Source organism: Panthera tigris, chromosome B1 (assembly GCF_018350195.1).
Source record: "Panthera tigris isolate Pti1 chromosome B1, P.tigris_Pti1_mat1.1, whole genome shotgun sequence".
NCBI classification, from domain to species: domain Eukaryota; kingdom Metazoa; phylum Chordata; class Mammalia; order Carnivora; family Felidae; genus Panthera; species Panthera tigris.
In genome coordinates this window covers 25,703,687-25,716,814 of record NC_056663.1, presented here as the reverse complement: position 1 = coordinate 25,716,814, position 13,128 = coordinate 25,703,687, and the positions used below count along the sequence as shown (strand labels likewise).

Sequence of the window (13,128 nt, the reverse complement as noted above, 5' to 3'; positions counted from 1 at the left end):
ATACTACAGAATATTTAAAAACTCTGGAAACACAGAAAAAAAACATGATTAGAGTACTTCACCTGAAAACATGAAGTATATAGGCAGAAATGTAATTAATAAACTTTTTAAGAACGAGTTTGTCTTAGGTTTTTGGACTTTGTGAAAATTCTATATATGGTTTTATGTTTGACATATTGGCTTGTTATGTAAGACTCCTATCCATGTATTTAATACACATATGCTATTATAATATCTGTACAGAGTTGTTTTTTCTGCATAGGAATTAACTACGTTCAAATGCAAAATGGCTTATTAATTTTTTATTCATATTTGGAAGACTATTTTTTAAGCAATGCTGTCACCCCCCAGAGATAGGATCATTCTCGTGATCAATGCTACGGTTGTAATTGGGACCTAGAATTATAACACTGGGGCCTCACCTTATGGCTAAGGACACCCAAGCAGGATTGGGAAAATGCTGTCTTCCCATTGGTTACAAAAGATATGTACCTGAGATCCAGCTATTTCCCTAACACAGGTTATTAATAGCATTGCTCACTGACTGTACAAGGGGTGTGGGAAGTTGTGCCTCCAGTAAGTACACCACTTTCTAGAGCTGTGCTGCCCAAGTGGTAGCCACCAGTCACATGTGTCCACTTAAATGAAAATGAAAATTTAAAATACAGGTCTTCAGCCACACTAGCCACATTTCAAGTGCTCAATTGCCACGTGTGACTACCATGTTGGACAGCATAGTTATGGAGAATTTCCATCAATGCAAAAAATTCTATTAGTTGTTCCATATGTTAAGGAGGCAGGACTAGGGCTGAAATCCAGGGTATTATTGAGGGTGGAAGGCAAGGCAGTTGGGTTTTCCCAATACTGTCTGTCATCATTAAAACTGAACCAAGTCTAGGCCAGGTACTTGACCATAGCCCCCTTTGTTTAAAAAAAAATAATACATGGGGCTTGGCCTCCAGAATGGCCCTCCTTTCCCCTATGCTCTCCAAATTCACCTTTCTCCAGCACTAGCATTTTGGGTAATGTAATGTTTTCCTTCTTGGTCAGTCAGCATATATAATGTAATTTATTCTGAACATGATAATCACTCTATTTCTATGGGCTAAATACAAATCAATATTGCCAAGCTTAAGATCAATAAACAGATAAATATGCAAATGTTTACCTCTTTTAAGCTTTCTTTGCAGAGAGGACAATACGGTGTATGATCTAAACAGCGCTCAAGGCAATTCTTACAGAAGGAGTGTCCACAAGGGGTTGTTACTGGCTCAAAAAACAACCTGAAATCAACCAAAATACATGTTTTCACATTAAACTATCCATGGGAAAAAGTGAAGAAATAATGGAACCATAAGACTAATCTCTATTTGAGGAAGAAGGAGGGTCTAGTGGGCAGGAGAGGAAGGAAGGGGCAGTGATACATACAATTATCCCCTCCTGAACCTTTTAAAAGTTCTCCATCAACAGGGGTACTACTCTGCCAAGGGGTGAAAGCTATACTGACCAATGGAACAGCCCACATGGGAGCTACTAAACATCTGAAATCCAGCTGGTCCAAACTGAGAAGTGCAATAAATGTAAAATGCACATAGTCTCTGAGACTTGGTGTGTAAAATAAACAATATGAAATATATAATTATTAGTTGTTGACTAGATTATTTCTTAATAAGCCTATAAAAGCCTTACAATATAAAATCCATGAAAAAGAATAACCCAATAAACTTTACAGTTAATTCGTAAAGAAATATTAGGCTTAATACCAGAATTAATGAACAATATAGAAATACTAATTTTACTTACATGATAATTATTTCCTGAAACATGATACTTCGGAATTTCCTAGATAAAAAGGCACTTGAGAAATCATCTGGCCTAATGCCCTCACCTCACAGATGGATGAAGCAGTCTAGGCTCAGAGATAAGGGACCTGCTCAGAACACAGCTAGTTCTTACCAGCCTGATGTGGCCATCCACCAGGTCTCCGGGTACTGTTCCTCTGACTCCACCACAACTCAAGTAAATGGAACATATCTTTCAAAACTATTAGTCTTCTAGAATTACAAGCATTCTACACAATGGAAATCTTTTATTTTTATTTTTTTAATTTGTTTTAAATTTACATCCAAATTAGTTAGCATCTAGTGCAGCAATGATTTCAGGAGTAGATTCCTTAGTGCCCCTTATCCATTTAGCCCATCCCCCCTCCCACAACCCCTCCAGTAACCCTCAGTTTGTTCTCCATATTTAGGAGTCTCTTCTGTTTTGTCCCCTTCCCTGTTTTTATATTCTTTTTGTTTCCCTTCCCTTATGTTCATCTCTTTGGTCTCTTAAAGTCCTCATGTGAGTGAAGTCAGATGACTTTTGTCTTTCTGACTAATTTCACTCAGCATAATACCCTCCAGCTCCATCCAAGTAGTTGCAAATGGCAAGATTTCATTCTTTTTGATTGTCGAGTGATACTCCATTGTATGTATATATATATATACACCACATCTTCTTTATCCATTCATCCATCGATGGACATTTGGGCTCTTTCCATACTTTGCTTATTGCTGATAGTGCTGCTATAAACATGGGGGTGCGTGTGTCCCTTCGAAACAGCACACCTGTATCCCCTGGATAAATGCCTAGTAGTGCAATTGCTGGGTGGTAGGGTGGTTCTATTTTTAGTTTTTTGAGGAACCTCCATAACTGTTTACCAGAGTGGCTGCGCCAGCTTGCATTCCCACACTACGGAAACCTTTATCCAACTTTACTTAAAGAGGACTTTATAGTTAAAACAAGACAGAATCATATATATACAACACGTTAGCATTTTTACCCAAATCTAAAACCATGTATGTGTCTAAGTTTCAATAATATGTATAACTTTTATAGTCCTTTACAATATGTAAGTCATTAGATTCTTACAACGCCTGCAATATAGGCTATGGAAATACCCCACTGTGTAAGTAACGAAAATCCAAATAATGTTCAGAGATTACCTGCCCAAGTTGTGAAAGGTAAGCCGAGAACTAAAATTCATATCTTTTGATTTTTAGTCCAGTATTCTGTCACTTTAGAGTAGATTACCTTTATGTACTTTGTATTTTATTTGGTAATATAAAATATGCATCTTTATAAAATTTTATACACTTACCTCATGCAGAGAGAACACTCAAAATCTGCAACATCTATTAATTCTTCTGGGATGTCACCGTAAGTTAATGAAAATGTACAGACTTCATTGCGAGTTTCTATTAAAACAAAGAGGGTTATCATCTTTAGGAAAAAGTTTAAAGACCATTCTAAATAAATAGATGTGTTCTAAATGAGTGTAGTGACATTTTTACCTCCTTGTTTTTTAAGCTTATTTCTTCCGTCTTCATCTACAATCACATCCTGGTCTAAAAGAGACAACTTTCTTTTCAGCAGAGCACCTTTTTCTTGAACAGAGAGTAGAGGTTCCGAGGACACTCTTTTTAAACAGTCCTCTCTGGCAGGCATTTCTGTTGAATTTATAGCCTGTGCTGACCATGTACGGTTTAAGCTTCCTTTGATAAGCTCTGAAGTGACCTCTGGTATTTCTTCGTTCTACAAAAGTACAATAAACAAGGGTAACTGTATTGCGGCTCTCACCACGAACCAAACTGAAATGAAATTCCACTGTCTCAGAATGTTCTTTTTACCATTCATTTAAAAGCACCAACTTTTAATTCTAAAACCCTGATAAATCATTTTACTAGTAATTATAATATAGCCTTAGACATCAAGCTGACATGTTATAATGAGGTCGATGCAGTTATGCTAATATAGTTGTTACAACCCTGAAGAAACTAAAATAAATACCATGTTCTACATTTCCCATGAGACTAAAGTTTTCTGATATTCAGGTGACCTAAAATTGTGGTTAATGAACACATATTTTACATAAAAGTTTAGTGTAAAATAAAAGGCTACAGACAAAAAAATCTAATTCAGATCATGCTTAATAGATTCTATTTCTTGAAACCCAGAAAGTGAAAATCTTAACCTGTAAAAAAACAGATGCACTCAACCCATGAAAATCTTTTCTCACCCCTTACCTGCTCTGGGCTAAGCTCTGTGGCAGAGTGAGACTCTTCCATTACTACAGGAAAACCAAAAGGTTTATTTTTAATACATGGCAATGAACTCCAGGAAGAGTCCTTCAGGCCTTCTTTTAAGTTTTCAGGTGACAATAAATCACATAAAATCTGTAAGAGAAATGTAAAGGTAATGGAAAATGTATGATTAGGGATAATTTAATATAAAGCTATCTAAGAAATTTTAGAAAATTCACAGCAGACATTGTTTTTAATGAGCAGAGGAGGAAGAGATTAAGCAATAAACAGAAATGCCAAACCATTCAAAAGGCTTGTAAAGCCAAGGTGTGCCTGAATGGGGTCAGATCACGTCAAAGAAATAATTCAAAAGAAAAGCATTGGAGTGGCTAGACTACCAGCCTAGAAGTTACCCAATATTAAAACTGACTTTTTAATGGAGGATTATAAAGAGATTTTTGAATGAGAGAGAGAGAAGGACTATGGGAGGGGCAGACAGAGGGAGAGAGAGAATCCCAAGCAGCCTCCGCGCTGTCAGAGCAGAGCCCAGCACAAGCTTGAACTCATGAACCATGAGATCGTGACCTGAGCTGAAACCAAGAGTCAGACACTTAACCGACTGAGCCACCCAGGTGCCCTGTAAAAAGAAGAGATCTCAAGAGAAGTAGAAAATATTTACCTCTCAACATTAGTGAGTCCCAGCCTAGCAAGTTCACAGTTCACCCCAAAGTATACTTTAAGACTGGACTTAGAGTGTTTAAGTGAATTAAAGAACTTGTAATTCTAATTACAAAACTCTTAAAATTCCACTTATTTACCCTGAATTTAGCTTCTCACTGAGTAACCTACACGGGTAGCCACCATTGCCCAGCTCTCTTGGTTGGGAGCACCATATGGCAGCTGTCCCTTAACAGCTGTGAGTTAACCTGGGAGGCAGCTGTCCCATCAGAATTTCTGGGTGCTGCTATCGGGAATACATCTTAAACAAAACCATGGTAGGTTAAGCGAGGGAAGAACCTGGCTAGAAGGAAATGAGTAGGACCCAAATGATTGTTATTGTCGAATAAACTATATTAAATGAACAGCAGAGCATTTCTTAAAGTCTAAACGTGGATGTTTTAGTTTTTCAGTTGCATTACCTCTCAAACTCAAAAATCAGATTACTCCTGAATCATTGCTATGAGGTAAATAAATAGGAGATATATTCAATGTACATAAAAGTGCTTATCTGGTAGGAGCTCAGGCAATATCCCCTTTAATGAACAAACAATATTCCCTTTAAAATTTGTATGTTTTTACTTTTCTCCTGGCTTAAAAAAATGCATTAAACACTCAACTACTCTAGAACCCAGCAACTCCACTAAGTATTTACCAAAGAGATATAAAAACTTATGTTCACAAAACGACTTGTTCAAGAATGTTAATTCATAGCAGCAGCTGGTAACAATCCAAATGAAAATCACTATTAACTGTGAATACCACAGATTGTGGTATGTTCCTACGATGGAATACTTAGTGAACAAGAAAAAATTGCTGGATAGATCCCAAAACTATGATGTTCTGCAAAAAAAGCCAGCCACAAAAGAGCACACACTGTGTGGTTTCACTTGTATGAAGTTCTAAAATAGGCAAAACTACTCTGTGGTAATAAAGATCTAAACAGTAGTTGTCTCTGGGAGCAGGGATAGAGGCGATTTGCTGAAAAGGGGATGACTGGACTTTCCAGCATGGTGACAATAGTCTATATCGTGCTGTTACATGGATGTTTAATTTCTCAAAACTCACCAGACTGTAAAATCCATGCAGTTTATTATATGTAAATCAAACCACAATTTACAAAAAGCGTACTGCGAGAAAACCAAGTATTTCAAAGTATCACTTGTTTTGCATTTACCTGACCTTATTAAACAACAAACGTTTACAGAAATATAAGGATATCTAGTAGCATAGAAGATGCAAAATTATAAGCCCTTAAAAAGGTCTGCAGTGTCCCCAGGGAGATACCACTAACAAATATAAAACAGTTGGAAAACACATGAGAGTAAACGATTTTTTGTTAAATCGATGGGCTGGAAGGTATATGCAAGCAAGCCTCAGAGAAGATATGCAGAGGTTAGCTGTATGTATGAGGGATCCGGGACCTGAGAAAATTTTCAACATTCTCATACTTCAAAGTGCACAAGAATTTTCCTAGGTGTTTGTAAAACTATGCCGGAATTCCAGAGATTCTAATTCCAAAGGTCTGTGGTGAAGTCCAGGAATCTTTATACTTACCATGCCCCTAAAGCCACAATGTAAAAAACACTATAGAGGTGATAAATAACACGGCATGTTTTAAAGATATTGAGGAGAACATCGTGATTGGGCACTGCAATTGTATCAGGGTAGATTTTCCAAAAACACTTTCCAAAGACTCTAGTCTTTCCAGATACTCTAAATAAGTTTGACAAAAGTTGAATGCTACCGTCATATTAGTACAGCAAAAACTGTGAGAATTTCTGAACAAACCTGTTTAACCTGGTTTAACCCAATGTTTCCCAAAGTCATTTAGTCAGCGAACCTCCTCCCTTTTTTCTTAACACCAACTAACACACCACAAAACAAACTCTGGAAAGTGATGGATGGATTACTGAAAAAATTAAGGAAGAACGAACCGGGGCAATACTACGGGCAACCATGGAAAACAAGCAAAACTTAGACTGGAAATTAAATGAAAAAAGCAAGTCAACAAAAATTCCTAATAGGAGTCCCAAAGTGAGAAAAGAAAGAGTAGGAAAACTTATTTGAAGAAGTAATGGCTGAAAACTTCTCTAACCTGGGGAAGAAAACAGAATTTCCAGATTCAGGAAGCACAGAGTTGCAAATCAGATGAACCTAAAGAGATCCAAACCAAGACACATTATAGCTCAAACGGGACAGTTTAAAGAGAGAATCCTAAGAGCAGCAAAAGAAAAAACTTATTACACAAAAGGGAAACCCCATATGGCCATTAGCAGATTTATTACCAGAACCTTTGCAGGCCAGAAGGAAAATGGCATGACATATTCAAAATGCTGAAAGGAAAAAACGTCCACCAAGAGTTCTCTACCCAGAAAGATTATCATTCAGAATTAGGAAAAAAAAAAAAAAAAGATTAAGAGTGTTCCAGACAAGCAAAAGCTAATGGAATTCATCACCACTAAACTGGCCCTACAAGACATGTTAAAGGGACTTCTCTAAACTGAAGAGAAGTGTCACTAATATTAACAAGAAAACATATCAAAGGAAAAATCTCAGGGGGAAACATAAATATACAGTAAAGGTGAGTAGAGCAATCACTTATAAATAAAGCAAATATGAAGGTTAAAAGACAAATAGTAAAATTAACTGAAATTACAATAATTGGTTAAGAGATGTCTAAAATAAAGAGATGTATAAGGTGACATCAAAAATATAAAAGGTAAAGGGGGAGAAAAATGTAGTTTTGGAATGTGTTCAAACTTAAGTTGCCATCAACTCAAAACAGACCATTACAAAGTAAGTTATGTGTGAGCCTTACAGTGACCACACAAAAACTGACAGTAAATATGCAAAAGAAAATGAGAAAAGAATCGAAGCATACACTAAAGGAAATCATCAAACTACGAGGAGAGAAAAAGGAGAAGAGAGAGGAATGATGAAAACAGGCAAACAATAATTAACAAAATGGCAACAGGCACATAACTATCAATATTTAAGTGAAAACAGACTATACTTTCTAATCTAAAGACAAAGGGTGGCTAAACAGATAAAAAACCCAGATCCATCTACATGCTGCCTACGAGACACTTACTTCAGGATACACACATTGTGAAAGTGAAAGGATAGACGTTCCAGGCACATGGAAATGAAAAGAAAGTTACACGCTGTACTCATAGCAGACAAGAGACTTTAAAACGAAGACTTTAAAAGAAGGGCAGCACATAATAATAAACAAGATTCAACAAGGAAACATTTATAAGCATATGTACATGCAACACAGGAATACCAAAATATGCAGCAAATAAAATGAACCTAAAGGGAGAAACTGACAGCAATAATAATGAGGGACTTTAACACCCCATTTACATCAATGGATAGATCATCCTGATAGAAAACTAATAAGGAACGATTGGTCTCAAAATGACACATTAGACCAGATGGACTTAACAGGTATATACAGAACGTTGCATCCCAAAGCAGCAGAATACACATTCTTCTCAAGAGCACATGAAACATTCTGCAGAACAGATCATGTTGAAATAAGTCTCAAATTCAAGAATACTGAAATCCTATCAAGCATCTTCTAGAACCACAATGGTATTAAAGTAGCCATTACAAGGGGGAAATAAAACTGAATAAAAACAACCCAAAATGTGGAGATTAAACATCATGCTACTAAACAACAAATTACTCATCAAAGAAATCAAATAAAAAAAAAAAACAGCTAGAGACAAATGAAAATAGAAATACAACGTACTGAAATCTTTGGGATGCAGGAAAAGATGTTCTAAGAAGTATACCTCAAGAAACAAGAAAAATCTCAAATAAGCAATCTAATTTTATATCTAAAGAAGCTAAAAAAGAGGAACAAAGCCCAAAGTCATAGAAGAAAGGAAATAATAAAGATCATAGCAGGAATAAATGAAATAGAGACAAAAAGAGGGAAGGTCAAAAAATTAAGAGCTGGATCTTTGAACAAATAAATAAGATGGACAAATGTTTAGCTAGACTAACCAAAAAAAAAAAAAAAAAAAAAAAAAAAAAAGAGAGAGGGCTCTTGACTTAGAAAGAAATAGAAAATTTGGACAGCCCAATTCCTGGCAATGAAATTAAATCAGTAGGAGTGCCTGGGGGGCTCAGTTAGTTAAGTGTCCAACTCCTGATTTTGGTTCAGGTCATGATCTCATGGTTCCTGAGTTAGAGCCCCACATCTATCAGTGCAGAGCCTGCTTGGAATTCTCTCTCCCTCTCTCTCTCTCTGCCTCTCCCCTACTTGTGCACGTTCTCTGAAAATAAACAAACTTTTAAAAATAAATAAAACATTGTATAAGGTTGTTTAAAAAATTGAATTAGTAAACAAAAACGTCCCAACAAACAAAAGTCCAGGAGCAGATGGCTACATAGTGGAATTCTAACCAAATATTTAAATAAGAGTTAACGTCTATTCTCAAACTATTCCAAAAAATCAAAAGGAAGGAAAGATTCCAAATTCATTCTATGAGGCCAACATTATTCTGATACCAAAACCAGATGAAGACAATACAAAAAAAGAAAACTATAGGCAAATATCTCTGATGAATACAGATGCACAAATCCTCAATAAAATATTAGCAAACAGAATCCAATAGCACATTAAAAAAAATCATTCATCACAATCATGTGGGATTTATTCCTGGGATACAAGGGTGGTTCAATATTCACAAATCAATCAACGTGATACATCACATCAATAAGAGAAAGGATAAAAGCCACAGAATCATTTCAATAGAAGCAGTAAAAACAATTGACAAGGTATAATATCCATTCATGATGAAAAACCCTCAAAAAAGTAGGTTTAGAGGAAATATACTTCAACATAATAAAGACCATATATGAAACCAGAGCTAACAACATACTCAGTAATGAAAAATTGAGAGCTTTTCCCCTAAGGTCAGGGGATAGGCAAGGATATCCACTCTCAACACTTTTGACATAGTATTGGAATTCCTAGCCATGTAACCGACAAGAAAAAGGAATAAAAAGTATCCAAATTGGTAAGGAAGAAGTAAAACTTTCACTATTTGCAGATGACATGATACTCTATATAGAAAACCCTAAAGACTCCACCAAAAAACTACTAGAACAGACAAATGAATTCAGTAGAGTCATAGGATACAAAATCAATGTGCAGAAATCTGTTGCACTTCTATATACTAATAAGCAGCAGAAAGAAATCAGGAAAACAATCCCACTTACAAATAAATTATTTGTTGATAATTGATAATCTTATTAAAATAATAAGATACCAGGGATAAACCTAACCAAAGAGGTGAAAGACCTGTACTCTATAAACTATAAAACATGGAGGAAAGAAACTGAAGACAACACAAACAAATGGAAAGACATTCCATGCTCATAGGCTGACGAACAAGTATTGTTAAAATGTCTATACTACTCAAAGCAATCTACAGATTTAATACAATCCTTATCAAAATACCAACAGCTATTTTCACAGAACTGGGACAAACAATTCAAAAATTTGTAAGCAACCACAAAAGACCTCGAACAGCCAAAGCAATTTTGAAAAAGAAAAGCAAGCTAGAGGAATCACAATTCCAGACTTCAAGATCTATTACAAAGCTGTAGTAATCAAAGCAGTATGGTACTGGCACAAAAACAGACAACAGATTAATGGAGCACAATAGAATACTCAAAAATAAATACATGATTACTTGGTCAATTAATCTTCGACAAAGCAAGAATATCCAGTTGGAAAAAAGACAGTCTCTTCAACAAATGGTGTTGGGAAAACTGGACCACTTTCTTACACCATACACAAAAATAAATTCCAAATGGATTCAAGACCTAAATGTGAGACCTGAAGCCATAAAAATCCTAGAAGACAGCACAGGCAATAACATCTCTGACACTGGTCATAGCAACATTTTTCTAGATATGTCTCCTGAGGTAAGGGAAACACAAGCAAAAATAAACTATTGAAACTACATCTAAATAAGAAGCTTCTGCACAGCGAAGGAAGCCATCAACAAAACAAAAAGACAACCTCCTGAATGAGAGAAGATATTTGCAAATAACATATCCAATAAGGGGTTAATATCCAAAACATATAAAGAATTTCTACAGTTCACCACCCCCTAAAAAGTAATCCAATTAAAAATGAGCAAGTACATGAATAGACATTTTTCCAAAGAAGACATAAACCTGGCCAACAGATACAAGAAAAGATGCTCAACATCACTAATCATCAGGGAAATGAAAATCAAAACCATAATCAGATATTGCCTCACACCTGTCAAATGGCTAAATAAAAAACACAAGAAATAACAGGTGTTGGCAAGGATGTGGAGAAAAAAAGAACCCTTAGGCATTGTTGGTAGGAATACAAGCCGGTGCAACTACTGTGAAAACTGTGTAGGTCACTCAAAAAATTAAAATAGAAATACCATATGATCTAGTAATTCCACTACTGGTTATTTACCCAAAATGAAAACAGTAATTTGAAAAGACAGATGCACCCCTATGTTTACTGCAGTATTCGTAATAGGCAAGCTATGGAAACAACAGATGAGTGGATAAAGATGTGTGTATACACACACATATATAATGGAATATCACTTGGCCATAAAAAAGAATGATATCGTGCCATTTGCAACAACATGGATCTACAAGTTATAATGCTAAGGGAAATAAATCAGTCACAGAAAGACAAATACCATATGATTTCACTCATACGTGGAATTTAAGAAACAAAACAAATGAACAAAGAAAAAAAGAAACAAAACACAGATTCTTAAATATAGAGAACTGGGGACTGCCAGAGGGGAGGTTGGTGGGGTGGAGGTGAAACAGATAAAGGGGTTAAGAATACATTATCATGATGAGCTCTAAATAATGTACAGAATTGTTAAATCTCTATAGTGTACACATGAAACTAATATAACTGTATGTCAATTTTACTAGAATAAAAAATAGTAAAAAAAAAAAAAAATCTGTCAAATCCAAAAAAAGAGGGCTCAGATCAACAAAATGAGAAATGAGACGTTACAAATGACACACCAAATTATAAGACACTACTACAAACAATTATATGCCAACAAATTGGACAACCTAGAAGAAATGAATAACTTTTTAGACATATACACTCCTCCAAGACTGAGTCATGAAGAAACAGAAAATTTGAATAGATCAATCACTAGTAAGAAGATGGAATCAGTAATCAGAACCTCCCAACAAACAAAAGTCTAGGACCAGATGGCTTACTGGTGAATTCTACTAAACATTTAAAGAAGATTTAATACTTATCCTTCTCAACTCTTCCAAAAACTTGAAGAAGGAACACTTCCAAAATAATTTTATGATGCCACCAAGCTGACAAGAACACCACAGAAAAAGAAAATTACAGGCCATTATCAGTGATTAAAATTAATGCAAAAATCCTCAACAAAATATTATTTAACTGAATTCAACAATACAGTAAAAGGTTCATGCATGATGATCAAATGGGATTTATTCCAGGGATGCAGGGATGATGAAACAACCAATCAATCCAATCAACATGATACACCACATTAACAAAACAGGATAAAAATCATATGATAATCTCATTAGATATGGGTTTGACAAAAGTCATCATCCATGTATGACAAAAACTGTTAAAGTAGATACGGAGGGAATGCACTTAAACATAAAGAGGCCACATATGACAGACCTGTAGCTAGCATCATACTCAGTGGCAAAAACCTGAGAGCATTTCCTCTATGATCAGGAATAAGATAAGGATGCCCATTCTCACCACTTTACTGATCATAGTACTGGAAATCCTAGTCACAGCAATTAGGCAAGAGAAAGAAATAAAAGGCATCCAAATTGGAAAGAAAGAAAATGTCACTATTTGTAGATGATACGGTACTACATACAAAAAACTAAAGATTCCACAAAAGACCTGTTAGAACTAATAAAAGAATTCAGTAACTTAGCAAGATACAAAACCAACATACAGAAATTTGTGGCATTTCTATAAATTAATTAGGATTTATCAGAAAGAGAAAATAAGAAAATAATCCAATTTACAATTGCATCAAAAATAAAATACTGGGGAATAAACTTAACCAAGGAGGTGAAAGATCTATACACTCTAAGACCCTGATAAAAGAAAGAAACAAATAAATGGGAAGATATACCATGATCATGGATTGGAAGAATAATATTATTAAAATATCCATACTCCCCAAAGCAATCTACAGATTCATTGTAATCCCTATCAAAATCCCAATGGCATTTTTCCATCCAATTAGACCAAGTAATCCTAAAATTGTAGAAAACCACAAAAGATCCCAAATAGCCA

At 35.3% G+C, this 13,128-nt stretch overlaps 1 protein-coding gene across 2 annotated transcripts in view; it reads right to left on the bottom strand.

Moving 5' to 3' along the window:
• Positions 1–13,128, bottom strand: part of LONRF1 (LON peptidase N-terminal domain and ring finger 1) — a 37,906-nt gene that overhangs the window by 10,886 nt on the left and 13,892 nt on the right. For both annotated transcript variants that reach the window (XM_042983101.1, XM_042983100.1), the window contains exons 4-7: positions 4,068–4,217; positions 3,336–3,576; positions 3,143–3,239; positions 1,169–1,283 (exon numbers count right to left, since the gene is read on the bottom strand). In XM_042983101.1, coding sequence (XP_042839035.1) covers positions 1,169–1,283; positions 3,143–3,239; positions 3,336–3,576; positions 4,068–4,217 — 603 coding nt within the window. The remainder of the gene's footprint in view (positions 1–1,168; positions 1,284–3,142; positions 3,240–3,335; positions 3,577–4,067; positions 4,218–13,128) is intronic.